Source organism: Macrotis lagotis, chromosome X, assembly GCF_037893015.1.
Source record: "Macrotis lagotis isolate mMagLag1 chromosome X, bilby.v1.9.chrom.fasta, whole genome shotgun sequence".
Classification (NCBI taxonomy): Eukaryota; Metazoa; Chordata; class Mammalia; order Peramelemorphia; family Peramelidae; genus Macrotis; species Macrotis lagotis.
Window position 1 is genome coordinate 639,580,148 of NC_133666.1, and position 25,260 is coordinate 639,605,407.

Sequence of the window (25,260 nt, forward strand, 5' to 3'; positions counted from 1 at the left end):
CCTCCCCCTCCCCGTCAAGACTCCGCCTCCCGCCCCAATTGGCTACCGTCTGCCGATTCTGCCAATTCTATTGGCTGCTTCGACTGACCGCAAAAGGGTTGCGGGTTGTCTTTCGAGGTCAGTGGTTCGAGGTCTTGCCAATCTGCTAGCTGCGTGCTCCCTCCTCCCCGGCGCTGGTGTCAAGTAAGCTGTGATTGGTCGAAAAGCTCCGGAGTACAAGACCTTATTAGCCTGCCCCTCCGAATCAGCGCTCGCATGAGCTTCGGGCTCAGGGCCTGGGAGGGGAAGGGTGTGACGTTTCTTCCGGGGGTGGGACTCAGGTTGAGGAGCCAATGGCTTGAGAGGGCGGGGCATAGGCTAGTTCGGAGCGCTAGGATTTAGTCGTCAGTCCAGTAGGTGGCGAATAGCAGCAGGTACAGCCCGTCGCAGCCCAGCGCTCCCTCCGCGGGCGGATGGCTCGCGCTGACTAGCCTCCGCCTGGGCTTCCAGGACTTCTTCACGTTTTCCTGCTCCGGGCTGAGTCTCGCACTCCGCACACGCCGCCAGGGACTTCCCGGGGAACGGATGAACAATCTCATCCTCTTGCTCGACTGAGCCACTTCCCAGGGCCGCGTGCCCAAGTCCTCCCCAGGGGCTCCACCCAGTGGACCGGAACCTCCCCGCGTTTCGCGGCCCCCCCTTAGATGCTGATTCTAAAGAGTTAATCGGGGCCTTAGCGGCCATCTGTGGGCCAGCCTCATTTTCCAAATGAATGAACAGCCCCTAAGTGCGCGTGGTCACACAGGCGGAAGTGACGCGACCAGGCTTTGAACCCTTAACCCAACTCCGAATCTGGGTTCTTCCATGACACCCATCAACGTAAGATGACGCTTAAGAGAATGGAAATTTAGCTATCATTCTCCCAGACTCAGAAAAAGCAGCTCTCTTCCCATTTCCCCAGGACATTTTACGGGTCCAAGATTTTCTATTTTAGTAGAAAACCTTCCTAATGCTTAGTGTCCTCATTAAATGGGTAGCAGCACCTCTCAGGGTTTGTGAGAATAAAGAGATAATTGTAAAGCACTTTGCAAATCTTAAAAAGCACTATTTATTATTTTCCTCCCCAATTAAAGTGAGCTCCTTGAAAGCTTGAGGTGGTTTCTTTTACCTTTCCATGCTTGGCACAAAATGTGATTAATAAATGCTAGCTGTCTATTTGAAATATAGAAAACTTTCCTAATTCGATTAAACAAATAACGGTTATACATTTAAGACAGTTTATTTAAGATTCCAAATGTTCAAGGTAGATGGTATCTCATCAAGAAAATTAGTGTAGAAGTCCTGTCCCAAAGGCTATTTATTTTATTACTTTGTAGTAATGTGCCTATTAGAACTATCTCCCTAACACACTGTAGTTCAGTCCTAAAACTAAGGTTTCCTCTACTTGCCAAAATTTAAATTACACTATTCACCAGGTTCTACGGAATAACTCTCTCACAAATAAGGAAGGAGAATCAATGTTTAAGAATATACCTCCCAGGAATTTACATCCTGAGTCATATGTAGCAATTAGAAAGGGTTTGGAGTGTCTCTCACACACACATTTACCTGAATTTCTGGGAATGCCCAGGAAATACGTGATTTGTTGTGAGCAAATTAGTTACTTTTTTCTTAGGGTGAAGATTGATCTTCCTCATCAAATCAACGACTACTCTAAGTCACAGCACACTTAATAAAGGAAAATGGTTTTAGGATTAAGAAACCCAAGAGGAGAGAATTTATCTGGAAAAATTATACAAGCAGGAAAAAGTATAATTCGATTCTTAAAATTATTTATATAATCATAGATTCTTACTGGGATACCAATGGATGTTACTTTAAGGTGACAGATGATAGACCACCACAATAAACCATCCTGCGGTACCCATATCAGACTTCCAAGTTCAGATACTTTTGACCCTGCCAGGGACTTTTTTGGATTTGGGGTGAGGCAGTCAAAGGAATAAGACTGGAAAGGGAGCTAAGGGTTTAAAATTTTTCCCATTCCCATACTAGGGGAAGAGAATCCAAACAAAGAATCCATCTAGGTTCATTCAAAGAAAGGACCTCATTAGTCAACCCCTCCCCCTCCAAGACACCTGACACCAGATGGAAGACAATAGAGAATCCAGAGCAGGAGGGCCTGGGAGACCATCCAGTCCCACTCATTTTACATACGAATGAAAAGCTTTTATTTAGGGCTTACTAAGTGCCAAGTACAGTGCTAATAAAGATTAGAAACTGAGGTCTAAAGTAGGACTGTAACTTGCCCAAGGTCAGACTGGCAATAGGCAGTAGGGTTGGGGTTCCAAATCCAGTGTTCTTTCCACTATGCAGGGATGAAGGCTGTTCTCTCACCTCTGGAGGATGGCAGGCTGATTACTTCTTTCCATTTCCATCCATTTGCTGCATAGCTCTAATTGTTAGAAAATGTTTTCTTTTATTGAGTCAAAAATGCTAATTTCATTCTCAGCACTAGCTTCAGACTCTAATAATTTCCTGGGGGGGGGGGGGGGGGGGGGGGGCGTTTCCTTCTTCCATGTTAAGTGACCACACATCTCCTGTATACTGGCCAGATCTCTTCAGTCAAAGTGACAGCATTTCCATAGCACAGAAACCTCTGAGCTTTTGCCCCTCAATTACTCAAAAAAACTATAGCAGCACTCTCATACCTCCAAATGGCCCCCAGCACTTAAATCCAAAGACCCTCAGAGGTCTGGGTCCAACTCCAACCTATCTATGGAAAAGATCAGAGGCTGCAATTCCCAAGCAATGAAATCTTCCTTGTCCACCCTCAGGCCAAGTGAGGGCTCACTAGCTTAGAAAGGACCTTGGTATGTTTATTTTTCACCCCTACAGAAAAACACACATACACACAAGCGCGCGCACACACACACACACGCGCGCGCACATACACACCTCCAGCTACCCAGATGTGTTTCCAGAAGAGAAATTTAATCTAATTTACATACTTCTAGGTACATTAATAACCAGAATGTGGCCACTGAAAAAAGTTAAAAGGTCAATTGCCTCCCGGCTTTACTTGGCCCAGGACTCCAAAATAAAAATCAATGCTCCTTATTCTCTACACAAAACTAGTTTAAAAAAGTGGAAGGTCTAGGAAGCTATACATAAAAAGCAATAGTGTAAGAGGGGGATGAGATGGGAAAAAACAGAGTCCCATCCCAGGGTGAGGGAGGGGAAGGGGGGCCTCTAAAGTACCCCCTGTTGATCTTTGGGGATAAGACTTGGCAGGAGAAAGCTGTCAGCTCTGAGCTTAATTCTTTTCAGGGAAAACCCCTCTCAGGGTCTCAGGCTGCTTGGGGGCCACCAGTGATTTCCGTGGCATTGGAGGCTGTCAGTGCTCCCCGGCCTGGGCACTGTGGAAGGTCTGAGGCCAACACTGACCCCCACACCAGGCATCAGAGGGCCCTGGAGCAAGCACCGTGGGAATGATGCACTCTTTGATTGGGCATCTAGTAGAGAGGGGTAAAAAAGGGAGAAGGGTAGGGAAGGGCATATTCCCCCATGAAACAAGATGCCCTGGGAGTGTGTGAAGGGTGGGTTGTGTTTGGGGGTTTGGGGAGAGGTCAGAAGTAGTGAAAACTATCATGCAGCCAACCTGGGGCAAAAGAGGAACCAGATGGTTAGTATCCACCTGGTGCCTGAGGCAGCAAACAGACAGGGGCTTTGGGATTCTACACACAAAGAACCGAGTGGAGATTGACTCCCTTGCTCTGGCTCCAGCCCTCGCAGTCCCAACGGAGGAACTATCTCCCAGGCTCTCTGCAGATTTTTAATCTGCTTGGCCACAGACAGAAAGAAGCTAGCCACCTCTCTCTCTCCTGGCATGAGCAAGAGTTGAGCACTCATGGGTATGAGTTTTGCCCTAAAACCTATGGGAAGAAATGTTCTTTCTGAACTGTCACACCCTGGTTAGGGTAGTTTCCAAGCTCAAGGAAGAAAGGAAGGAAGGGAGGAAGGGAAGGCTTAGGAAAACAACTCATCATCATCTGTAGTGTTCACGCTTAGGGCACCAGGGCCTGGGCCCGGGGCCTGAGTGTTGAGGTTGTGACTTGCTCCTTTGGAAACGGAACAGAGGAGGGCGGTAAAGAGAGAAAGGGTGAAACCAACAGAGAGAAAGGAAGAGAGGTGGCTCTGGAATGCTTCACACTGCCTCCCATTACTGAGCTTCTGCCACTGTCTGTGCCTCAGGGGCCTCAGTCTCCACTGGCCGGGGCTCTGCTTTGGAGAAGTTCATTTCCAGGATGTGCCTCTGGAGATGCCGTACCCATTCCTCCTGGATGGAGAGAGGACCCTGGAACTCCACTTCACAGAACCTGTGGAAGAGAGCCCAAGTATTCAAGGAGCGGCCCCAGACACCCAGACACTCAAAAGGGCAAGGAAGCCTTTGGCCCTCCTCACACACCCGCCTTAGACCAGCACTTGTAGCATACCCCACATCCCATCCAGAACTCTGTGCTCTGAAAGTCAATGGGTAACCTATATCGGCTTGATATTTCTGCTGTCTTTCTATGAGACTGAGCTACTCCTCCAGAAGCATCATAAAACATGAGGTAGGTCTATTGTATGACTTTGGCAGTCTGGTGGAGCCCTTCTCAGAATCATGCTTTTAAGTGTATAAAATAAAATATTTAGTATTATAAAGGAAACTAATTATTTGAAACACAATTACAAAAACTTTTTTTAAAATAAGTTTATGCAATTAATTTCAAAGGAATCATAATGAAAATGCTCTCCACATCCAAATAGAGTAAAGCATACTCCCCCCCTCACATTATTTATTTTTTTTGCTTTGTCCTCCTGCAACATGGCTAATGTAGGAATGTATTTTTCGTGACTTCATATACATAATTGGGTAGCATATTTCTTGTCTTCTCATTGATTGGGAGAGAGATAATTTGGAATTGAAAATAAAAGGATTTTTAAAATAAAAATAAAAAACAAGTTCTATTCGAATATTAGCTTTGACATACAAGAGTTAGTTATATAAATCATTGGAGCCAAGGTTTCTACGGAGAACCAACTGGAATTGAGGACTCAGTTTAAGTCTAAAGAACAAAAGTCCTAGGGAAGAATAGCAGGAATAGGAGTGCTTAATTACTGGAAGGGGCATTTCTGAACCTGTTTTTGGCCTAGAAGGTTCCCAGGCATGTAGATTTGCAGAATTTCCTCCCCAATCTATCAAAGAGCATTTGATAGATGGTCCCTGGGTATGAATGACTTTATACCTAAGGTTCCCCATTGATGCCACAGATCTATAAGAAGCCAGAGTTAGATGGCACTGTAATTCCCTTACCAGAGGCCTAGAAAAACAAAGGGAAGAAAGTAGAGGCAGAGCATACAGACTATTTTATTTTAGGTCCTGGAGAGGTGTATGATTGCCCTTATGTCTGTCACTCCATAGAACTGTACCCTGACAGTTGAGAGCTAAATGCCCCAAAGAATTCTCACCACACCAGCCCTCCCTGCCACCAAATTGTGTCCCCAGAGGAAATTACCTGCATTTCAGAGTGTAGATGTTGCCCACAAACTTCACCAAAGACGTCTGAGGAGGTCGGGGAACCAGTGAGGGGACAGGCCTTACTCTGGGAGGTGGCTGCCGTACTTCCTCCAACTTCTGCTGAAAGTCACTGACCTCCTGGCCCCGAGAAGGGGTTGAATCCAGAGGTCGGGCTTGTCTGCGCTCAAATTCTAAAGAACAGGGATGGAATCATATCAGAAGAGCAAGGCAGGACTCTGATCCCAACTGTTCCAACAAATACCCCCACCTTGTACAAAGACATGTATTCAGACAGACATGCATATGAACTGCCAAAACAGACTCCTATAACAGGAGCTGAGCTGCCTGCAAGGAAACCAAGTCTGGGAGCCTCAAAATTAATGCAAAGACAAAAGCCCCAGTTCCTGGGAGAAAAGTTCTGAATTCAAGGAAAAACTCCCAACTCCCAAAAGCCACTTTGGTATTGATTCCCTATAGCAAGAGAGCTTCATGCTAATATAAGAAAAGATCTGAATTTTCACACAGAGAGGAAAAGATGAAGTCTAACTCAGTTCTACAAGGTCCATGTTTTGGGCAGTCATCCCTGATGTTCATTTCTCCAATTTTTTAGATCCCACAGTTTCAGCCCAAAACAGCAACTGGAACACTGTAAGAGGAGGGGATCTGCTGAGAAATACCAATTCCCCACTCACAAGACTAAGAAGTCATCTCCTAATGAAGAAGTTTCCCTCCTACCCACTCTGCTAATCAAAGCTTAACACTCACTATTGATATTCTGACGCTGATGTTCTTCGGCCTTCACCAAAGCCAGAGGTGAGGACAGGGGTCGTTCACCACCATCTCCAGTCCTACCAGCTTCCCCAGGCCCCAGTTCACCCAGATTCTTGTTCATCAGGGCGAGGCTGTTGGGAGCCAAGGTGAGGGGCACTCGTTTGTCCCCATCTCGCCCATGGCCTGAGTTACGGAACTTCTTGGTAAAGGGCCGGCCACCCTGGATATAGCTGCGATAAGCTCCCACCTTCTGGGGTCTGTGCTTGATCCATTCACTCAAGGTCTCAATTGGGGAGCCATTCACACACCATTCTGTCACCCCAAATTGTCGCAGGTGAGCCCGAGCATGGCTAGCCAGTGCCTTGCGATTCTCAAAATAGAGGCCACACAGCTCACAACAGGCCTCACTAGCTGTGGACAGAAAAAGAGGGGGATGATGAGGGTATGGTGCCACTGTAAAGAGTCCAGAGCCACCTGAGTTTGAATCCTGCCTGACACTCGTCAGCAGCACGACTAAGAAAAACTTAACAACTTTCTGTGAGATTGTTTTGTTCTGGACAAAATGAATTCAGCTTGATATGTAGTGCCTGTCTTACAGAGGTGTCAGGAAATAAAGTATAAAGAGTGTCTGCAACCCTTAAAGCATTCTATAATTGTTAGTTATCAGAAGGAAACTAGAATGAGTAGATGAGAATAACATGACCTCAAGAATGCCAGTGTTTCAATACCTTGGGACTTGGGGAAAGCTCCTCAATTCACCCCATACCCTACTCTAGCACTTTCTGTAGCTTTGACTCCAGTCTGCTGAAACAGTTGACAACAGGCATTACAGCACCCACAAACTCCCCCAGAGATCACTCTACGAGGACAATGCTCTGATCCAGAGCATTCCCCAATGTGTAGGGACACAGCAGGACACTTGCTACACAGCACGTGCAGAGGTGAACTTGGGGTCTGGCCCTCAGTCGCTAAGCCCTAAGGTTCTCACTGTTGTGAAGGGAACCATTCCCTCGCCCCCACCTCTGGACCACAAAGACTCAAAGAAATATCAGATAGATGACCAACAGTCAAAGGTTGCAAATCCCCACTTTTCATTCAGTCCCATCAGCTCTGACTTACAAGTGTGTGAGCTTTTGTCATGAATCGTCTTGGTCTTGAAGGGCAGCTCTGTCTGGATATAGGTCTTGGGCTTCATTTCTCCAGGAAGGAGTCGATCTTCAGGAAGCGGCCGCTTTGCCGTCATGGGGGCGAGGAAACCAGTAGATGGTTTGGCAGCGAGAGGAGAGAGGCTCATTTCCCGGGCTACACTGGCAGCCCCAGGCCCAGGTTTGCCAGGACGACCAGCCAATGGGGTCAGAGACAGGGCCTGAAGCATCTTCCCAGGAGATTTGGGGCCCTCCTCACCCAGGGGTGAGGGCAGTTCACCTGCAGCAGGTTCCTTCTTAATGAGACACGGTTTCGCCTTCTTCTTTAGGATCTCTCGCAAAGTATCAATGGGCGAACCATTAACTGACCACTCAGTCACTCCCATCTGCCGCAGGTGGGAGCGTGCGTGGCTTGACAGACCCTTGCGGTTCTCGAAGAACTCACCACAGAACTCACAGCGGATGTCTCGGACTGGCTCAGCCCGTGAAGCTGCAGGGAAAGGGGAAGGAGGATGGATATGGGAGGCCTCCAGAAGCGTAGGGTGCCAAGCATATCTTATGGTATGAAAGCTGTGCCCCCTGAACCCTCAAGCTCCCTCATCTAGACCTTGATCTCCTGATAGGTTGATGGTTGCTCTAGGTAAAGTTCTGAAGTGCTTGCTCTGATCCAGAGCATTCCCAAAAACTTCTTCTAGTCTTGGACTTAAACTAGGCCCTATTTTCTGCCCTTTATGGGCCCAAGAGCCTTGATAGATTCTAGTCAAGGAAAGTAAAAGCCAAAGTATTTCTGCTCCCTTATCTGTCCCTTTCTAATGCTTACCATAATCCTACTCAGTCAATAACCCCCATGGGGCCCTGTGTCAGAGGCAGATAGATTTTAACCTAACAGAACTATCTTAATAAGAAAAGGGTCTTCGCCATTTCCTTGGCAGTCATCCCTGATGCCTTTAAGAGTGTGGGTATCAGGGGCAGCTAGGTGGCACAGTGAACAGAGCACCAGCCTTGGAGTCAGGAGTACTTGGGTTCAAATCCAACCTCAGACACTTAATAATTACCTAGCCATGTGGCCTTGGGCAAGCCACTTAACCCCACTGCCTTGAAAAATCTAAAAGAGTGTGGGTATCTTCCAGTCCCAATACTAGCAGGGTCCCAGATTTCTGTCCCCTACCTGCCTTGGGCTTGACTACCTTTTTCTATTACTCTCCCCCTCTCAATCACTCAGGGGATAACTTACATAGATTTAGGGGTGCCATGTCCTCACGAGGTGACCAGGGTCCATCAGATGGGTGGCCTTCACTGTGCAGGCTTCCAGCCAACATCTCCCGTTTGATCTCCATCCGCATCTGGTCAGGCTTCAGTTTCTTCTGGAGGGAGGGAGGTGGCAGACCAGGAAACATCTTCCGAGCAGTTGGGGGTGGAGAAGTGGTGGGTGAGTGGCCCAAGGGACTGCTAGATGGCTGCAGCTTCTTGGAAGGGGGAGGTACATGCAGCTCTGAAGCACTTCGAGCCTCCAGGGAGCCACCAGGACCCCCACCCATTGCCTTGGCCAGTCCTTTTGGGCCTGGCAAGGTTGGGTTGAGTGGTCCTCCAGCTCGAGGATGGGTCCGGCGCTTCAGAATTTCCCGCAGGGTGTCAATAGGTGAGCCGTTGACATACCACTCTGTTACTCCCATTTGCCGCAAGTGGGAGCGTGCGTGGCTTGACAGGCCTTTGCGATTCTCAAAGAATTCACCACAAAACTCACAACGTATATCCCTGACTGGCTCTGGGCCTGATGCTGCAGAAGAGGAGAAAGAAAGAAAGGTTACTGGGAACCATGGCTGAAGTTAATCATCAGAATCCTGACCAACTCCCCCCTCCCCTCACAGCTCCTTTCACGAGATGCTCCTAGCCAACCAAGGATAAGAGGAGATCAGTTAGCTGATTCAGGTCTATAACAGAAAGGGTCACAGAAAGCTACCTGAGCAAAGTGGCAGGAAGGGACAGAGAGAATAGGGATTCAGGAGGAGAAGGGGATGAGAGATGCTCCCCATAGGAAGGCACTTGAACAAGCTGCCCCTGCAAGACAGTTCCTCTGATCTCCACCTATCTCCCATTTTTCAATGGGGCTAGAGGAGGGCCACTGGAGTAAAGGAGGAAGGCCGATAAGAGCATTGGGCCTCTTGCCAGTAGCATTCAAGTTGCTCTTGGAGACTCAGATTCCTCCATGGTGACCAAACTCCCTAAAATGTAGTTGGTCCTGATTGAGCAGCTAGTGCCATCATTAGAAGAGACCTCTGAAGTTGAGGATACAACTGCCCGCACCACCCCCCACATGATCACAGGACCCTGGGGACTTCAGAAGGCAAAGAATGACCACAGAAGGCAAAGATGAGAACCTGGGCAGGGGAAACCCCAGAGATAGGGGTACAACTCCCTCAATGGAGACCCAACCAAAGGTTCCCCTCCCAGGAGAGCCCCATAAACATGGTGATCCCTCCCAGAGGAGGCAGGCAATTAGGGCCATGGATAGTTAATAGCCTCCTAGTCAATCACAACCCAGGTCCCTGGGCAAAGAAAAGTCCAGTCACATGAAGGACATTCCTGTTCCCTTTCCTCAAATGGGAAGTGATAAAAGTTTCCCTGGACCCCCAAGAGGGAGGCAGGGACTAGAGGGGAGAAGAGACAGTGGAAGAGAGAACCTACAGAGATTGAGAGGAGACAGCTCCACGTCTGAGGCCCAGAATATGCTGGCAGAGAGATCCTGCTTCCCCCGAAGGCTGGCCTCACCCGACGCCCTCGGTTTGGGCTTCTTGGCGGGCGGGGGGGAGAGCAGTGAGAGAGCCGCGGCCGAGGGCCGGAGGGCCGAAAGGCCAGACCGCCCAGGCTCTGCCAGCACCTCCCGCTCTGCTGGGAGGCGGGTCTGGAAGCCGTCGCTCTTGATGAGCTCGTGAAGCACGTCTATGGGGGATCCCTTGGCATCCGGGTCGCTCACCCCCAGGTGGCGCAGGTGGGCTCTGGCGTGACTGGACAGGCCCTTTCTGGTCTCAAACCAGGCCCCGCACAACTGGCAATCAAGCTCTCTGCCCGAATCACTATCTAAAGCTGCGGAGACAAAACATACGGGGGGTCACCATGCCCGCATCCCTGGGGCCACGTTGCTGGTCCCCCAGGGAAGGGGAAACAATTGTTCCCACCCCAGCCAGGCCCTGGGGAGCCACAGCAGTGGAAGGTCCAGAAGACTGAGTGTGTTTCAGCCACTTATGCCACAGTTCCTGGCAAAAAATAGTAAAAAAAAAAAAAAAAATCACAGAATCTGGTTGGTTCCTGGACTGTAGGAGACACTCAGGACTAGAGATTTTAACCAAAGATTCATTTCTGGAGAATTTTTTTTTTAATCTCTCCTTCCCTTGGGAAGCCCGGGGACAAACCCCCCCCGGGGATCCAACTCTGTACATCAAGAGTCTGAAGACAAAAGCTCCATGATTTCAGAGTAAGGGACAGTAGCACGTCTGAATAGTTTGATACTGCTGAGCTATTCACCATTGTCCATACAAACTAGGACCCTGAGGTTCAGGGCTCCTGTCATAGGATGCCATGCAAGGCAGGGTGTGCTGCCTGGGTCAAAGCCAAGAGCCCAGACCTGGCGAGTGGCACATAGCCAAGCACAACAGTTGACAGAGGGAACCCCATGCACCCATGGGAATGGAAATGGTTGGAAAGCAATTGCATTGAGGAGTTAAAGAGACAGAATTAGATGGGTGACAGGCCCAGGTAAAGGAGACAGAGTTGTAGGTATTCAACTGGCCACTCAGGACTAGGGTCGGACCTTCAATGGGGCAAGCAAAAGGCAAGTCCGCAGCTGGCTCTGCTTCCCTACACTATAAAGGATGCTTCTTAGGTGAGCCACCTATGTATTTCCCTAACCACACTCAAGGAGAAGTAAAGCCCTAACGGGACCTGGGGAGTTTCACAGGGAGTCAGGCCCAGTGGCTCCTCTCTGAGAGCTCAACCAGCCTAGGAGGTCCTAGTCAACTCTCAAAAGAGGTCTGCCATGGAGCAAGCAGCCCCAGCAAGGGTTCTCCGGAGACACGGGAAAGCCAGCAGAGAGGCCCAGGAGAAGGAAGAGCTACTCTGACTCTGGTTCTCTTTGTATAAATGAGTGGGCCCAAGGCCTCCAGCATCCCCATGATAAAAACTGAGCTACTGGCAGAGTAAGAGGAGCCCTGGCTAGCCTCACACAGATCTGGAATTTGTCACCAAGGGAAAAAAGACCAAGCTGATGCACAATGTGAGGAGCCAGGCCACAGGACCGGGAAGGATCATCAGACAGATTCCAGGAGGAGAGGAACCTGGAAGTCTGAATATCTGCCTCCCAGGTCTCAGGCAGGGGAAGATCAGGAATGTGAGAGAGATGGCCCCACTCAGCAGCTATAGCCCAGGGGGCCAGCAGCAAAGAAAAGCAGTGGGGGATGAGAACAAGTAGGATCTATGGTACCACAGGATAAGCTGCTCCAACCTAGCTCTCAATCACAGAGAGATGTTCAAGCTAACCTAAGCTGAAAAGTGTTCAAGCTGAAACTCCCCCTAGGGGGAAGAGGTGCCAGTCCTGCTGTCTTAAATCTAGCAGCCACATATCATACCCCTCCCCACCACCAATCCCTCTCCCCAACTGTCCCACCTCCCAAACTTCCTTGACCTTACCCAGCTCAAAAAATCCCAACTCACTGAGGTTCAGGGGCCCCTCATCCTCTGGTTGGGGCCACTGCGCCTTCGGGGAGCCTGACAGGGGGCTCAGGGGCAGCTTGGGGCTCTTGTCCTCAGGGTTCTTGGGTGGGGGGGACCCCGACAAGCCAGGTGGCACCTTCTTGAGAAGAGGGGAGCCTGGTGTGTGGGAAAGGCCCTTGGATGAGAAGCCAGGGGGTGATTTGATGGCCTTGTTGATGGGGCCATCAAGGGATCTGTCAACTGCCTTGCTGAGGGTCAGGAGGCCTGGGCGGGGAGAGGCAGTTGCTGCCTCCTTGGGGGAGCCGGATTTCTTGGCCAGGGGAGGGGGCAGAGGGCTGCTGTCAGGTTTTCCTTTCTGTTTCATCAGCTCGTACAGCAGGTCGATGGGGGCTCCGCTACTTTCAGACTCAGCCACACCTAGCTGCCGAAGGTGGGAGCGAGCATGGCTGGAAAGGCCTTTTCTGGTCTCAAAACAAGCACCACACACCTCACATGTTGTCAGATTCTGAGCTGAAAAATCAAAAAAAGAGACAGAAACATGGAACAGACAGGCACATGGAACAGACAGGCACACGATGTCAGATGGGAACAGAAATAACTGAGGTGGCACCCTAAGGCCTGGCCTCAGGGGAGTGGCATCTTAACTGGAGAACAGCTGAGTAGATGACCAATCATCTAGCTCTAGAGTTGCTATAGAAGTGAATTCTGGGATGGCCAGTCCCTCTGACTGGCAAAGATCAGAATTGCTAAGCAGAGGGCCTCACGATGAAGTCCCTACATGTCTGATCCTCAGTGGGAATTTACTAAAGCAAAAGACTAACAACCCCTAAAGCATCCTCAATAACAAAGTGAATATGTAGGAGATAGAGGAGTGGAGAATATCGTCAACACCCTCCTCAGATAAGGAAAAAACTCACCCTTAAGATCTGGGAGCTCTTGTTTGCTTCCATGGGGGATCTCTGGAGACATCTTGCTACCCAATCTGCTGGTGGTCTGCTCCAGTGGCCCAGGTGGAAGAGCACTCTTTTTGGGGAGTGGGGGTGAGGTTAACTCCACAGCCACCATCTCTTCTTCCTCAGAGGCCAGAACTGCCATTGAAGGGGATATTAGGAGAGAAAGAGACATACACATATTCAGACTGAACAGTCAGAAGGTTGAAGGAACATTAAACATAGAAGACAACCAATAACCAAGCACTAACCATCACACAACACTTATGTCTTTCTTGTGGTGCCCACATGTGATACCCCTGAACTTGTATGCTGATACAGTAGATATCAGCTGACTACTTAGGCAGATCCATAGTCCTGGCCTTGAAGACTTGATCTCTTTACCCAAATCTCTCCACAATCTTAGTCTGCTCCCAAACCCTGGAGTCATCAAAGGCAATATCTTAGGGCTAGAACACAGTGAAAATCTCTGGACCACAAGAAGCTAAGCAGTTGAGTATCCTTATCAATCAAGCTTTTACTCACAGAAAAAAGGGGGAACCTTACATTTCATGAGCTCTCTTCTAGATGCAGAAGGTTTATGTAAAGTCAAATATCAATCATCAGTGGCTAAATGCTGCAGAGTACTAAGTCTATCACACTTCAAAAAAGTTACAAGTGAATCATTTCCTCTTTACCCAACTCCTATAACTTGTCCACTGAATGTCAAGATGCAAAGAGCACTGAATTTAAAGTTAATGGAAGCTAGATTAAAGTCTTCCCTCTTTTACTCACTGCCTGTGTGACCTTGGACATTTCACCTTTTTAAGCCTCTGATCCTAGGATCACAGAATTAGGGCTGAAAGGAATCATAGAAGGTATCTTGCCTAATCCCTCATTTAACAGAAAAGAAAATCGAGGCCCATACAGATTAAGAGACATATCCAAAGTCTCAAGATTAGATGAGATAAGATCTAGGGTCAAACTCAGAGCTCGGATTCTAAGATCTTATAATCTTACATCCTTTGAGTGGGAGCTTTCCTGCTATGACTGTACTTGGTTCCATTTCATCCTGAGAGCCTACTTCTAAGGCCCTGTAGCATGACCATGGGGTTCCCCAGGTGAGCTGGGGGCGGAGGATAGGAAAGGCAACCCTAAGTAAATAAAGAATTTATCTAATAACAATTAATTGGGAAAAGTTGGGGCAAACAATCCTATCAGTTGACAGATAAGGTCAGGATGACCAACTAGTAAGGACTTGGGAAGGTACAGGAGAGGGTCCTCCCAGACATTTGCTAAGAAAGCTGGGGCACGTAGAGCACAGAGTAAGGTGGAAGGAGAAACCCTCGGCCTTAGGATCAGTAGGATTTAGAACTGACAGGAGATCATCTAATCGAACCTTCCAACTTTTCAAGGATGAGCTGATAAAAGGCCCACAGACAAAGAGCGACTTGCCCAAGTCCACAACGGTAGCAAAGGGCAGAGGCAAGCTCAGAAGCCAGGGCCTCTGGTGCCAGGCCAAGACTTGCACACAGAGTGCTCCCTCCCTGGGCTCCCGCACCGTCTCGCCACTGGGGGCAGGCAGAGACATGCAGGGTGAGGAGGTGGGCAGGACCAGGGGAAGGTGAGCCGCCCCATCCCGGGGCTGCCTAACTCTTTGGTTTTACGGGAGGAAACTGAGGCCCATCAAGGCCCCGGGGGCTCCTCAGGCCCCGGATCCATGAGCCCTGGCCTGAGAGGGAGCTCCGAGGCGACCAGGCCAATCCCCCCATCTTCCAGATCAGGAAACTGGGGAGGAGGGCGGGGGAAAGGTCGGGCCTGGCCAGGCTCCGTCAGTCGTCGAGGCAGGACTGGCAAGGCCAATGAGCTGGTTTTGGCAAGAAGGGCCAGGAAGGGCGAGGGAAGCCCCTCCAGGGCTGCGGGCCTCGGGTGCCCCCGTGGGACAAGGCGCCTGGGCGGCCGATGCCTAGGGCCCGTGCGGGCTGGTGTCCCGGGCAGTGCCAGGGCCGGCCGCTCGCCGGGCCGCTCGCCACCCCCCGCCCCGGGCCCCGGGCCCATCGCCTCTATCCCATCGGAGCCTCGCGGCCGTCCAGGCCTTCCCGGAAGGGGCGGCCCGAGGCGCCAGTCCCGGCTCGGGCCCGCGGCCGGGCCCCCACGAGGCACGACAAGGAGCGGGCCTCCTCACCCGGCGCGGCTCCCGGGCCCGGGCCCGCTCCTCCTCCGGCTCCCGGCCCGGGCTCGGGCCCGTCCCTCGGCGGCGGCGGCGGCGGCGGCGGCGGCGGCGGTGGAGGCGGCGGCGGCGGCAGCGGCGGCGGCGGCGGCGGCGGCGGGAGCAGCGTCGGCGGCGGCGTCGGCGGCGGGGAGGGGGACGGGGACGGGGACAGGGACGGGGGCGGCCCCCCCGCGGGCGCGCGCTCCCGGGCCCCCCCGCGCGGCCCCGCCGCCGCCGCCGCCCTCCCGTCCGCTTTTGTCACTCGGCACTGGGCGGTGGAGGCGGCCATCTTGGGTCCGGCGCACGCGGGGCGGCCGCCCCAGGCGGGAGCAGCCGAGCGCCGAGCCAGCGCCGGCCTCCTCCCTCCGCTCCCCTCCGCCCCGCCCCGCCCCGGCGCCCGGACACCCGGCCGGGGGCGGGAGAAACCCTCCGAGCGGTTCAGGCCCGAGAGAGCGAGCGCCGAGCGAGCCGCCAGCCAGGAGCAAGCGAGCTCCGGAGCGCTGCGCCCCCGCCCTTTCTCCTCCCTCCCTCCCCCACCCCGCCTTACCCGAGCCCGCCTGGCCCGACTCCGGGAGACGCGAGTGCGCCCGGGCCGGGCCTCCGGGGGGCACAGCCATTCTAGGAATGCGCCAGCGCCCGGCCCGGGGCCGCGACTGACGGAAGCCTCGAAGGCAGGAGCTCGTCTCGAGCTGGATTTGAACCCAGGCCGTTTCGGACGCCAAATCCAGCGCTTTTGAGATACTGGACTAGGAAGGGCAGGGGAGGCCCTGAGGATGGAACAAAGAGGTCGACCCCACCCCCACGCCGTGGGTGGGCAGCGTCCCCGGAGTGGGCCCCGCGGGATGCCCGTCTAATTCCTCACACGATACGGCCCCCACCCCGACCCCCGAACTTTGATTTCTCCATCCCATTTGCAAATAAGGGGTCGGAGCTAGAAATGTTTGTGCCACGCACCCTTTCGGCGATTTGTTAAAACCCGAAGGGCCCTTTTCCAGGAAAAAATACAAAATAGGCTATTTAAGATGACAAAGGAAAACAATCATGTGGACCTGTCGTTATTTTAAAAAAAACCTTAAAAATCGCTATTGGGGCTGGCTGGACGTTCTCGAAGAGCCTCCTCTGCCCTAACATTCTCCGATCCCAGCCACAGAATCAGAAGGGGGCTCTGTCTAGCCAAACCCATTCACAAAAGGAATCCCGCAGACCCAATCACAAAAGCCGCTGCTCCACAGAGGACCGGGAGCTCCTCACCTCCCAGACGGAGCCATGATTCTGCCCCAGGAGCCTCCAGAAGGGTGGGGGTGGGCGCAGGACAGATGCTGAGCTGGAAAGGACTGCAACCTCTCTAGGTCCACCCCACACCTCATCAGAAATCCCTCCTACGCTGACTCCAACAGGAGAACATCCAGCCTCTGCCCAAAGACTTCCACCAGTTAAGGAGCACACACCACAACCAAAGGGAGCTGTTTCCACTTCTAGATTGTTCCAACGGTTGGAAAGTTTGCTGGGTTCTGTCACTACACCTATAGCTGCCTCTCTACAACATCTATTAGGAATGCACCCTTCAATAAAAACAAATCTAGAGGTTGGACTCCAAATTCTTCCTGCACCCTAATCCATCAGTCTCCCAAAACAGCTTCATGGTGCTCTGGGAAGAGGATGTAAGAGGAAGGGAAGTCTGCAGCCTAAGGGGTGAGCTGGCTGCCTTGGAGGTTGGCAGTAAAGACAAGGCTCTCAGCCAGGTAGAGTTGTCACCATCCTTTGGCTTAGGGAGACAATGTCTACAGAGGAAAGAAGACTGACGTACAAAGTGGTGGGAGGAATTGGGGATCAGGTCCCTGAGAAAAAGGTACTCAATCCAATCACCAGCACCATCAAAGAAAGCTAGCATGACAATCTGGAGAGAAAGAACGAAAGTCCCCACAGAAAGAGATACTGTCCTGTCCCTGGTAGGGAGAGAAAGGCTAACAACTGATTAAGCTCCTGATCAACTTCCAGCAGGCCTAGCAACTCTGGGTATGGTAGGACAAACTGACTGTAGTTCACAGGAGGGTCAAAATCAGAACTCAGACTCTGGAAATTCTGTCCTGTCAAGAGAGAAAGGGGAAAACTGATTCACTAGGAAAATGTCAGAGTTCTGCTCTGGGGCCCTTGAAGCATAAAGATTGTCTAGGTCCTTTGATGGGGAAGGTTAGAGTCCAGCATTCCTCCCATCCTCTCTCTGCAATAAATAGTCCACTATCTTCTTGGGCTCAGGAAATATTAACTTTGTTTTTTTGTCCCAGATCCCCACTATCTCCAACCTAGTCAGGGCCCTCATCATCTCACAATGACTAATTCAACAGCCTTTTCACAGATCTCTTGCTCCAGCATTGCACCCTCCAACCCATCTTTCCCAGGCTACTACACTAATTGCCAAAGACCTAGTTGATCATGTCATACCCTTAAGTCAAATATTCAGAGGCATTCAAGACTATCCACAATCTCCCTTCAGTCTTATCCATACTTGAGATCCAGTTCATACCTCCCTTCCCCCCATGAGGATCCCTGGACTTGCCCAGCCCACATGCATTATCAGTAACACTGGAAAAGAGCATAGGATTTGGAGTCCAAATTTGCAGTCCAAACTCCATGGGGGAGAGGCTAAGACCTCAAGTTCATTGGTGGATTTGAATGGATTTGAAGTCTTGCATTCTAATCCTAGTGTAGCCACTGCCACCTGTGAGACCTCAGAAAATCACTTTTCCTATTTGGATCTTAGTTCTCTGCTATCAAATGAAGGCCTTGGACAATGGTCCAGTTCTAAAGGTCCAGTTCTAAAATACTGTGATATCCTACAGGCCTGAAGCCAATTTCCTACCAAAACAAGAATCCAAATAGTTTCTAGAGGATCAGCAGATGGCGCTGAACAGCCAGGTACTCAGGAGGTTTGAGAACAGGCTTCTTAACCTGGGATCTACCATGAACTTGAGGAAAGGAAAGCCAAATTTCAGTTCGAGGGAGAAAAAGTTTTTTTTCTCCTTCTCAAGTTCATCCAAACTTTACTAGACTACCTGCCACAAAGGTCCCTAACCCAAAATTGTTAAGAACCACTGCACTGAACCAGAGGGCAGACTCCTGGGACAGTTACCTATCTTTTATTGCCCCCTCCCATCTTCCATGCATGGGCCAAGGACTATAGAAAGATGGCTCCATGACTCTTCGAGCTCTTGAAGAGCTTAGACTATTTGGGTTTGTTTGTTAGCCTTTCTTTGAATCAATAGAACTGGGTACAGTGCCCACATAGTGGGTCCTTACCACCTGGCCAAAACAAGATGTCCAGGGCTCAGAAAGGGCAGCTTCTGTGCCTTAGGGGTTAAAAGCTTTAGTGCTGGAAGACATTTTGGGGATTTCCAAGATGGGGTAGGTCTGATCTCAGGGTTCACCCCTAAACCAAAGAGAAATAGCCTGAATACCACCACAAATAAGTGGGCTTGGAAGGATTTGACTAGGGCTTCTGATTATCTCTAGAGAGGACCCAGAGATTAGTGAGACCCCCTCAGATACCTCAGAGAATCCTGCTGGGAAGGCTTGAGAGATATTTCCACCAAAAGATTAAGGCAAGAAGGGTCACCTTGGTATGCTAGAGGAGCAGAGAGTGACTTCATATAAGGCTTTCTGAATTAATCAACACCCTTTTTCAGTCCCCCTCCTCCCCCCTCCCCCCAAAAAAGACCCCAAGGCAGAGATCCCTCCCATTCCTCCCATCCTCTCTCTGCAATAAATAATCCATTATCTTCTTGGGTTCAGGGAATATTAACTTTGTTTTTTTGTCCCAGATCCCCACTATCTCCAGCCTAGTCAGGGCCCTCATCATCTCACAATGATTAATTCAACAGCCTTTTAACAGCTCTCTTGCTCCAGCATTGCACCCTTCAACCCATCTTTCCCAGGTCACTGGACTAATTGCCAAAGACCCAGTTGATCATGTCATACCCTTAAGCCAAATATTCAGGGGCATTCAAGACTATCCACAACTCCTCTTCAACCTTATCCATACTTGAGGTCCAGTTCACACCTCCCCTCCCAACTTGAGGATCCCTAGACTTGCAGAGCCCATATGCATATCAGTAACACTGGAAAAGAGCACGGGATTTGGAGTTCAAAGACTTTTGCATAATGACTCTGCTAATTATCATTTGTGCCAACCCTGGATGAGCTGTTTAATCTCTCTGGCCCCAAATTCTTTATCTGTAAAATGAATTGATGGCCATAAAGGTGCATTCTAGGATCCACATGTATTTGAGTCATCCTATGATATTGCCCTTAGTGTCAGTGATTATGACCATTTAGCCAACCTTGTCTTGGCCCCCAATTGTTACAAAATTCCAACCAAACTAAATGGGAAGGAAAGAACAGTATCTCCCACTGTATTCCAAGAGTATCAAACTCAGGACTGAACATTCAAGAAATCCCTGCCAATATACCATCTGTGTTTAAGGATATTTTTACAATGGACATGACCTAGAGAAGAGAAACTGTGGGGTCAAGTGAGGGAAAAGCTCTTTGCAAATGTGGAAGTTACTATCATTAGTGAAGGCTAATCACTAAGGGACTGAACCTTCTAGGTTGTCTCTTCTCTGGGCCTGTGCCTCCCATTTCATTAAATCATCTGCTCCAGACTAAAATAAACAAAGAGTTTGGGGTCCCTCCCTTCTCCCCAGGGACCACATAGAACCCCAGGTTTCTCTTACCATCTCGGTAGATTGGCCCCAACTCATCACCCCAGGCTTGGGGGAATGGAGAGAGTGGCGAGCCTCGCCCTCTGCACTCAGACATGGCCATCAGGCTGGGTGGGCCAAAACCCAGCATCTCCCTCTCACAGCCTGGAGACCCGGGCTCCCCTGGGCCTGGGCCTATCAGCATAGGGCGCTCTGCTGATGCCGCCAGCAGCTCCTTGAGAATGTTGATAGGTGAGATGGTGAGCTCCCAGTTGGTGATGCCGAAGTCACGCAGGTGAGCGCGGGCATGACTGGAAAGGCCTGCTCGGGTGTCAAAGCCTGCTCCACAGAACTCACAGCGCATGAGGCTGAATGTGCTGGGGTCAAAGTTGGCAACTGCAGAGAGAAGAACAGGATGACCAGTCAGACATACATCTTCTAGCCCTGAACTGCTTCTGGGGACTAACGATATAGTCTCTGCCTGCCTCCCCCTCTGCCCCGATGGCACCTCTTCCCTGGACTCAGCTGTGCACATTTCCCTTCTCCCCTTGTCCTTCTAGTCCTTTAAACCCCCTTTGCCCCACTCTTGCCCAGATGGTCCCTATTGGGAAACCGGGCCAGCTGAGTAGGGCTGTAGGCATCATGGCTGGTTCCACACGGGTTGGCTGGGTCCCTCTGCCAATACTTCTCCCTTTATCCCCTAGCAAATCCTTTCTCAAACTTTCCCTCTTATTGGAGCGGTCATGGATAACCCAGTAACTAAGATGCTCCCTGGTTTCTCCTGCCCATGACACCCAAGGGCAGATTCCCCTCACTCCTCCTTTATCTGGGGTCCTGTCCAGCTCTTAGTTCTGCTGAGAGGGAGTGGGGCTCAGCACATGAGACATGGGAAATTTGCTCTGCCCAAACTCTCCCTCCCTGACCCCTTCTTCCTGAGTAGTGAGTCTTGGATGGTCCCTGCATCTCCATGTGGCCTTTTGTCCAGGTCTAGAGCCACACTCAGGCCCATGCCTTGGAGTTGGGCCATATCCCCAGTTGGACAGCATATACATACCTAAATCCATAGAGGGGAAGATGCCAATTAACCCCACTTTAGTTTATGTATACTTGTTTTAAATTAGGAGACTCTCAAATTGATTACATACTACCTTTTTTCTTCTTCTTTTGGAAGGAGAACTTTTGCTCGATTGCTTTCACTTCCTCTGCAGAGATGAAATGCCGGACATTGTAGCTCACCCCTACACGGTTCAAGTGGCCCCGAACATGGTTAGCTAGGCCAATTCCATTGTGAAACCTGTCTGGGCAGTAAGGGCACTTCCTCTCCTCATTCTTGAGCATGGGGGAGTCTGAGTCAAAAAGGTCATCGATTCCCAAGGGCCCTTCAAGTGGGGAGTCCAGCAGCAACAAATCCAGCGGGATGGGCCCATCCAGCATCAGCTCTGTGGAAGAGGTGGCCCCTTGGGGCTTTGTTAGCCGACCTTGGGCTTGGAAAGCTCCCCGGGGAGGCTGCAGATTCATCTCCTCCACAAGGACGATGGGCACCATCTTCCGCAGCTGGTGCTGCTGTACCTCTGAGGACTCAGCCTTTTGCAAGGCCTCTTGAAAAGTCTTCTTGAGCTCCAAGGCAGGCTGGGGGATGGTGATGGGGTTAAAGCTTCGGTTCTGAGCAAAGTCAATCTCAGTGGTTAAGGACATCTCCTCCTCCATACTCCCCATGTCACTAGGATATGAACCTGGAGGCCTGAGCTCCTCCCACCCACTGAAGAAATCTCGACCCGTGTCACTCTCCAGATCCTTCAGGTGGGCCATGCTTTTTTTCCTACCAGGATGCAAGGTATAAGGGTTATAAACTTTGGCCGAGGAGAATGGCAATGATCCCAAGGTCTTGTGGGTAGAACCATAAGGAAGCATCTTTCTTGAATGGAAGCCAGAAGTGGAAAAGCCCCTTTTGACCCGACCACTCCTGTCCAGCCGCTGGTGTCCCAGAGCATAGGCAGGAGTGGGATCATAATGAGCAGGGCTTTCCTGCCATGCTGGAGCAAAAAGTCGGTCTGCTTTGCCAAAATAGTCCACATCAGGCATTCGGGCTAGCCGAGCAGGGCTGTAGGTGTCACGGCTGGTTCCAGGTTGGCTGGCTGGATCCTCAAAAGCTTCAATATCTCCCCCCCAAGGCTGGTGAGTGTGGGCATACTTTACATGTTCCTTCAAAACATTCTCATTCGGGGCCGGGAAACCACAGAGGATGCAACTGTGAAGACCCTTTTCTAACCCTAAGGATGGTCCCTGGGTTATTGGTGGCTCATTAGGTCTGAAGTGTTTGTAGGCAAGGTGGCCAGGACTGTCTTGGGTCTCATCTCCTGAGTGGCCCGAGATGCCCAGGCTCTTGGCTCCTTGGTCCCTCCTCTCCCTGACATGCATCTTAGCATGCTGAACAAAGATCTTGGAGGAATTGGTGCCAAACACACATTTGGGGCACTGGAGTCGAGCTTCTCGTCCTTCATCTGGGAATTCATTTAGTTTCTGGATTTCCTCAATAATCTTCTCCCTAGACTCTTGGTGAAGCCGGCGGTGCTGCTCTAGAGTGCCAGGGTCCCCGAATCCCCAGCCACACTCACTGCAAGAGAACTGCCCTTGTCCCCCTCGGGAGTCACTTACAGGGTCCTGCCCAGGACCTCGGCTGTGCTGCATCATGTGATCCAGGAGATGCTCCTTCTTCTTGAAGTAAATGCTACACTCAATACAGGTATAGACAGCAGGGTCTTCCTCTTGTCCAAGTGCTTCCTTGTCAGCTTCTTCCACCAAGTTACAGAAGTAGGGCCTCATTTCAATGTCATAGGGGCCACAGGGTGGGGGCTCTAGGGAAAGCCGTTCCACTGAATCTTCCTCATTTACTGTCCATGTCTGTTTACTGATGGCTAGTTCAGGAGTGGCCTGCAGACCTGGCCTGGGCAGGACCCATTCAGGGTGAGGCTCAGTAAGAGGGCTCCTCTCTGTCACCTCTGGCTCTGCCACTAGCCCCTTCCTCTCAGTGACCACTGCTGCCTCCAGGGTTCTGATCTTTCCTAAGCCAGGAACAGGACTTTTCCTGAAGCCTGGAAGAGTCAGTGGAGGGGGCTGGACTTGAATTGACTGCCCAACCCCACTGTCTAGGCTTTGGCCCTTTTCCCTATAGTGGACTTGTTCATCAGGGTCTGAAAACCAATCAAGCCTCAGGATGCCCTTGTTCTTCGATGAGTGCTCTCTGTGGAAAGTGCCAAGGGGCTTTGGTTCAGAAGGGGGCTGCCTGTCCTCCCAGGACCCCAGAGGGACAGGGGGCTCAGCAGCAATCTCAGGAGCTCCTCCCAGCTCCGGTCCCCCTCCCAATTCAGTGTGAGTTTTCACAGTATGTACAGCTTTGGACTCGCTGACAAAGGAGGCCTCCTGGGAACAGAACGGGGCCCCAGCCTCCCTGGAGCTGGAAGGCCTCTCTAAAGTGCTTTCCTCCCTGACATCAACCCCTCTGTCCACACAGAGAGGGCGTTCCCACGGTGCCCGGCTGCCCCTCCCATCCGAAGGGCTGGGGAACCGACCCAGGAGCAGCAGCGGTGGTGAACCCAGAGGGAATTCTGCACCACCTCCATCCCGGTAGCTGCAAAGAATCACCAACAAGTTAGGAGCTGATCCAATGTAAGGCCAGCATGGCTAAGAGCTGCCCTAATAGATCGGGGAAGGGGAGTGAAGGAAGCTAGGAAGGGATAATAGAATTTAGACCTGGACAAAGCCTGAGAGATCATTTATTTCAACATCTTCATTTTCCAGATGTGGGAAAATTGAGGCCCACAGAGGACAATGACGTGCCCAAGGTCACTTAACAGAATGGAGATCTGAACCCAGTCCCTTTGACTTAGCTAATGATGAGCTAGTGGAAGAACTGTGTTTCAACTGGGATAGAAAGAAGGCCCTAGAAGCTTCCTGTGTCAGCTGTCAGACAAGCTGTTTATCTTGCTGTCCTCAACCCCAGCCTCCACCTCTCTGCTTTACCCATCACTCTCAGGGAAATTGAGACCTTGGGATTTCTTTCTAAGGAGGCAGGAACAAATCATGTCCTTCATAGGGGGGCCTGAAGGAGGAAGTCCTATTTTCATTCCCCTCTGCTATCCTGCCTTGGGCTATGGCTCTGACGCATAGAACACATAGCAAGGTAGGGCTGGGAAGCCAAAGGGTCTGTCTGATTTTGGAAGGTCATCCCAAGTAGCCCTAAGCCACTGAAGCATGTGTGCTTCCTCAAATTCCACTAATATCACATCCCTGCTGAAGTCTAAGGGGGTTTTCCATGGGCACTTAGTCCTGTTATACTAGGTGCATCTATTTATTGGGGAGGGGCATGGTTCCCAATATGCAAAGTCCCACATGAATCAGCCACAATATATGCTGGGATCTGTAGTCCCTGAGACTGTGTCCCTAGACTTCTCCTTGATACCGCCAGCACTTCTCCCACATTTCCCTCCCTGGGCAGAGGCCAGAGGTGCCAAAGGCCAAGGATTTCCTGCATCATGTCTGGACCTGGTGGTATGCTTGAAAGCATGTAGGCAATTCTCCATTGTCCCCAGGAAATGGCTTCCCACAGCACAAGTACATTCCCAGCCTTCCTTCCTCTTAGTTTTTGATGCCTATTCCGGGACCCTTTCTCCCTAGGCACTTCAAGCCCATTTTATTATGGGCAGATGCAAAGCATGATTAGAAAACTCACTTAGAGGTTGGGGAAAGAAGAAAGAAAGGAAAGAAAAGAAGGATGGAAGGTAAAAAAGGAAAGGGGGAAGGATGAATGGAAAAGGGAGGGAAGGAAGAAAGGAAAGAGCAGAGAGGAAGGAAGGAAGGAAGGAAGGAAGGAAGGAAGGAAGGAAGGAAGGAAGGAAGGAAGGAAGGAAGGAAGGAAGGAAAAGGAAAGGAAAGGAAAGGAAAGGAAAGGAAAGGAAAGGAAAGGAAAGGAAAGGAAAGGAAAGGAAAGGAAAGGAAAGGAAAGGAAAGGAAAGGAAGGGAGAAAAGGAGAGGAAGGGAGGAGGGAAGAAGACAATTATTGCATGGTGAATTGGAAGGAGGACCACTATGACCACAGGACTTAAGTTGAAGTCCTATTTTGCCTTTCACCAACTATGTGACTTTGGGCAAGTCATTTTCTTCTCTGAGTCTTTAGGGCCTGGACTCCATGATTGTGAAACTCTGTCTAGGATTCTTAGCCTAAAGCACAATCTGTCTCTAAATCCCACCCTCTCTT

At 50.7% G+C, this 25,260-nt stretch overlaps 1 protein-coding gene across 10 annotated transcripts in view; it reads right to left on the reverse strand.

Annotated features, from left to right (window-relative positions):
* Window positions 1-2,956: 2,956 nt before the first annotated feature.
* The window catches only part of WIZ (WIZ zinc finger), a 46,370-nt gene continuing 24,066 nt past the window's right edge, over window positions 2,957-25,260 (reverse strand). The window contains exons 4-13 of one of the 10 annotated variants that reach the window (XM_074204296.1): window positions 21,155-23,634; window positions 20,040-20,402; window positions 13,083-13,253; window positions 12,166-12,675; window positions 10,144-10,542; window positions 8,693-9,235; window positions 7,433-7,948; window positions 6,308-6,724; window positions 5,541-5,733; window positions 2,957-4,358 (exon numbers count right to left, since the gene is read on the reverse strand). In XM_074204296.1, coding sequence (XP_074060397.1) covers window positions 4,202-4,358; window positions 5,541-5,733; window positions 6,308-6,724; window positions 7,433-7,948; window positions 8,693-9,235; window positions 10,144-10,542; window positions 12,166-12,675; window positions 13,083-13,253; window positions 20,040-20,402; window positions 21,155-23,634 — 5,749 coding nt within the window. In that variant the 3' untranslated portion in view covers window positions 2,957-4,201. Of the gene's footprint in view, window positions 4,359-5,540; window positions 5,734-6,307; window positions 6,725-7,432; window positions 7,949-8,692; window positions 9,236-10,143; window positions 10,543-12,141; window positions 12,676-13,082; window positions 13,254-15,279; window positions 15,653-20,039; window positions 20,403-21,151; window positions 23,635-25,260 lie in introns of those variants that run through there. The other 9 variants (XM_074204294.1, XM_074204295.1, XM_074204293.1 and 6 more) reach the window with 9 other exon arrangements.